This window comes from Morone saxatilis, unplaced genomic scaffold, assembly GCF_004916995.1.
Source record: "Morone saxatilis isolate NCDOM2014 unplaced genomic scaffold, NCSU_SB_2.0 Contig10, whole genome shotgun sequence".
In the NCBI taxonomy this organism is placed as follows: Eukaryota; Metazoa; Chordata; class Actinopteri; family Moronidae; genus Morone; species Morone saxatilis.
The window spans coordinates 18,832,894-18,836,331 of record NW_023339652.1 but is presented as its reverse complement, the minus strand read 5'-3'; the positions used below and the strand labels follow the sequence as shown (position 1 = coordinate 18,836,331).

The 3,438-nt window shown below is 39.2% G+C and overlaps 1 protein-coding gene across 1 annotated transcript in view; it reads left to right on the top strand.

The window, feature by feature from the left end:
- tmbim4 (transmembrane BAX inhibitor motif containing 4) overlaps positions 1-3,438 on the top strand; it is a 7,479-nt gene that overhangs the window by 1,525 nt on the left and 2,516 nt on the right. The window contains exons 2-5 of the mRNA XM_035675105.1: positions 1,821-1,929; positions 2,302-2,407; positions 2,703-2,736; positions 2,820-2,937. Coding sequence (XP_035530998.1) covers positions 1,821-1,929; positions 2,302-2,407; positions 2,703-2,736; positions 2,820-2,937 — 367 coding nt within the window. The remainder of the gene's footprint in view (positions 1-1,820; positions 1,930-2,301; positions 2,408-2,702; positions 2,737-2,819; positions 2,938-3,438) is intronic.

The window sequence follows — 3,438 nt, the reverse complement described above, 5'->3', positions numbered from 1 at the left end:
CGTTGGATTAGATTTATATGTAACGTTAATGCTTACTAATGTGCCACAATATGGAATAAATATCAATATATCTTTTTTGAAACATTTTTATGAACTCTATTAATCACATTTTTTATTTTGTTTTTTAAAAGTAGAACAGGGAATAGTATTGACATTTCATTCCCACAGCCTGTGTTTAAATGACCAGTAAAATAAACTTTAATCCTTGGAGTCCTTTTCCAAGCAAGATATTGCACATATGTGATTGTTTTGGCCAATTGAATCCTCATATATTTCTGCAAAACCTTAAAGTTGTTTTAGGGATAATCGGTGTATCTATAAGTTTGAGACAGGTCTGCGGACCTGCAAGGAGATGTTTGAAAAACACAGAAACAAATGAGAAATGGAAAGCAGCCATTGTCAGTGCTGACTGCTGGTGTTCCTCTATTATGTCCTGGAAAACCTGGATATTACACTTGTTTTCCAGTCATTGGGAACCACTGGCAAACTGATAAAATGACAAACTGACCTGGAAAAATCTAATTGTGCTTCAAATCGTCTCTGCGTATAACCAGGTGGAAAGCACATGGCTGACCACCTGCCTGGAATGAAACTTCGCATAACTTCATCAAGAACCTGCATCATTAAAAAAAGAGAATAAAACTGAGAAAACTTGGAAATATGCATGCCTTACTGGTAAAAACAGTTAGCGGCCCAGAAATATTTGGAAGTGCACAAAATGTTGATGATTTGGGCCACTGCATGCCACCACATTGGATTTGAAATGGGGATGAAGATAAGAGAAAACTGGAGATGCAATTGCAGTGTTAGATTTTCAGGTATATTTCATGGGGGTTGAACAAAAATATTCCTTACGAAACAATTTAGGAATTGCAACCATTTTTATACAAAGTTATTCTCATTTCAGGGCCCAAAATAATTGGACAAAATTAACATTACCATAAATAAAATGCTTTATTTTTAATACTTTGTTGAGAATCCCTTGCAGGCAATAACTTCTGTCAGTGTTTAAATATATATGGACCTAACTGTATGACCATTTGTAAGCAATGCTGCTATTGTGAAGAAAACATCTAGAAAATGTCCTGGAATGGTCCTGGAAAATGATTTCTTAAAAAGAGAGGGACCCCTGAGAACGATGTCAGCACTCCCCTCTGTGAGTTTTGGGAAGCCCTGTTGTAAACATACTCAGTCAGCATCGTCTTTTCTAAATGTCGACACTTGTCTTCTAAATGACAGCAAATCTAATCAAAAAGCACAACTGGCTAGAGTTACATATATATATATATTATGTCATAATAATGCAGTTGAATGACGTCTCTTCTTACCCCTCCCTTAATGTTTCGTTCGTTCGTTCTGAATCTACAGTGTAACCCAATGTATTTTTATGTTTCAGTAAAATATAAAAAATCCATCTAAAACAACACGTTACTGGCTAAGATAACAATATATTGGCCATTGGTCTGCCTGCTCTCTAAATATTGGCATCGGCCATTAAAAAGAATCAATATCAATACCACTAGTCTCATGCCACCCCATGAATATTTCTCTAGATCCACCCCTGTTGATATGGTTTAAACTTTAGAAACATTAAGTTACTTTGAAAACAGTTACCTGATGGTTTTGATTTGAAGTACCACCTGCACCATTACGTTAGCTCAGTTAGACAAGCTGCTTTTACTGGTCCACACTCAGTATTACTGGAACATATCCAGCTGTTGATAGTGGTTCACACATAAGCGACTGTTCCATTAAGCTTCAATACAATGTAAACATCCAGCTCTGGGTTTGGCTACTGTGCTGCTGTCTTTGTTAATCAGACTTCCTGAGGAAGGTGTACACCCTCCTGAGCTTGCAGATCATTCTGACCACAGCCACCTCTGCCCTCTTCATGTTTTCTCAAACCATCAAGGAGTTTGTCCACGCCAGGTGAGGATAGTCTGATTATCATCTAACCAACATGTGAACGATGTCATTAAGATTAAGAACAACATCCAAATGCAGACCTGTACCTGTTTCACCCAAATCACAAAAAGTATTACTTCATAGTATTAAACTTGAACTTCCTAAATATTCCCTTAGTTTGGCTTGTGAGAAATCTTAAAGTTGGGCTGCTACCACATAACTGGGGTTGAATTTTTCAGGTGTGTCTTCAAAGTTACACCCTTACAGTTTATATGCATGGTGGTTTATTATTGTTGTATTGTCCTATTTTAACTGCTGGACTGCTGAAAGAATCCTACACATCCTGAAGATAAGCTCACTTGGCCATGTTGTCTGACTGGTCTGGTTCTTCCTCAGTCCTGCTGTGGTCTTGGTTTCGGCTCTGGGCTCTCTGGTTCTTCTGCTGGCCCTGGCCGTGTACAGACACCAACATCCAGTCAACCTCTACCTTCTGCTCGTATTTGTAAGCCTTTGCTGCTCCACCCTGTTAACTAGTTGATTGTTTTATTGTACCATTGAGATTAGCTGGTGGATGAATGTAACATCTGTTGAAATGGAGCATGGTAATAAATCCTACACAGTAATGCACTTTAATAGATGGAGTATACTGTATTTTTCCCTCTTCCATGTGTTTGTATATTTACCAGTTTGACTTTGTAATGCTAACCCTGGTCAGTCACTTTTACAGTAGCTGGTTATTTAATGATAGCTCCTAGCTTGTTAACATGTAACTGCTACTAATTGTGTGTTGTTTTCAGACTCTTCTGGAAGCAGTGTCTGTGGCCACAGCGTGTAAGTCATTTTAAAAAGAGTGTCAGTTAACGTCCTCTGAGCCTGTTTGCAGATGGTCCTGACTGCGTTTTGTCTCTCCACAGTGACCTTCTATGAATACTCCACCGTACTGCAAGCCTTGTTCCTGACCTGTGCTGTGTTTGCTGGACTAACAGCCTACACCTTCCAGTCCAAGAGAGACTTCAGCAAACTGGGAGCAGGGTGAGTGTGTCATGGTTGCAACATGAACTGTGTTACCCCACTTTGAGGCTGATTTATATTCGTATGTAGGTTCTTTGTCGAGGCTGTGGCATTCTCTGCAAAGTGAGCTACGCTGTTATTAGCATTTCTACTTGCAGGCTAGTGTGTGAGGACACAGAATCTGAGAGTGTGTATGTTTGAAGAGGGATTCTTAAACTGCTTTCTTAACTCATCTAGCTGTTGCATGAGTCACTTCTAAGTGTGAACCTATCACGATGTCACCCCTTGGTTGTGGATTATGGCCGTCGCTATGGCGATTTGTCTGTAACGTACTGCAAGTTGAGTTGCTCTCATTGTCTGCGCAGTTTTGACTAGTTTATAGTGGGAAACAATGGTGGCTCACCTGGTCACACACATTCTCGTATTACAGATAAACTGTATACAAAAATGTGTTTGAAAATAATTTTTGGCGAGAGATAGGCAATGCTGTAACAGGATCTTGATTCATATCTGATCAGCACT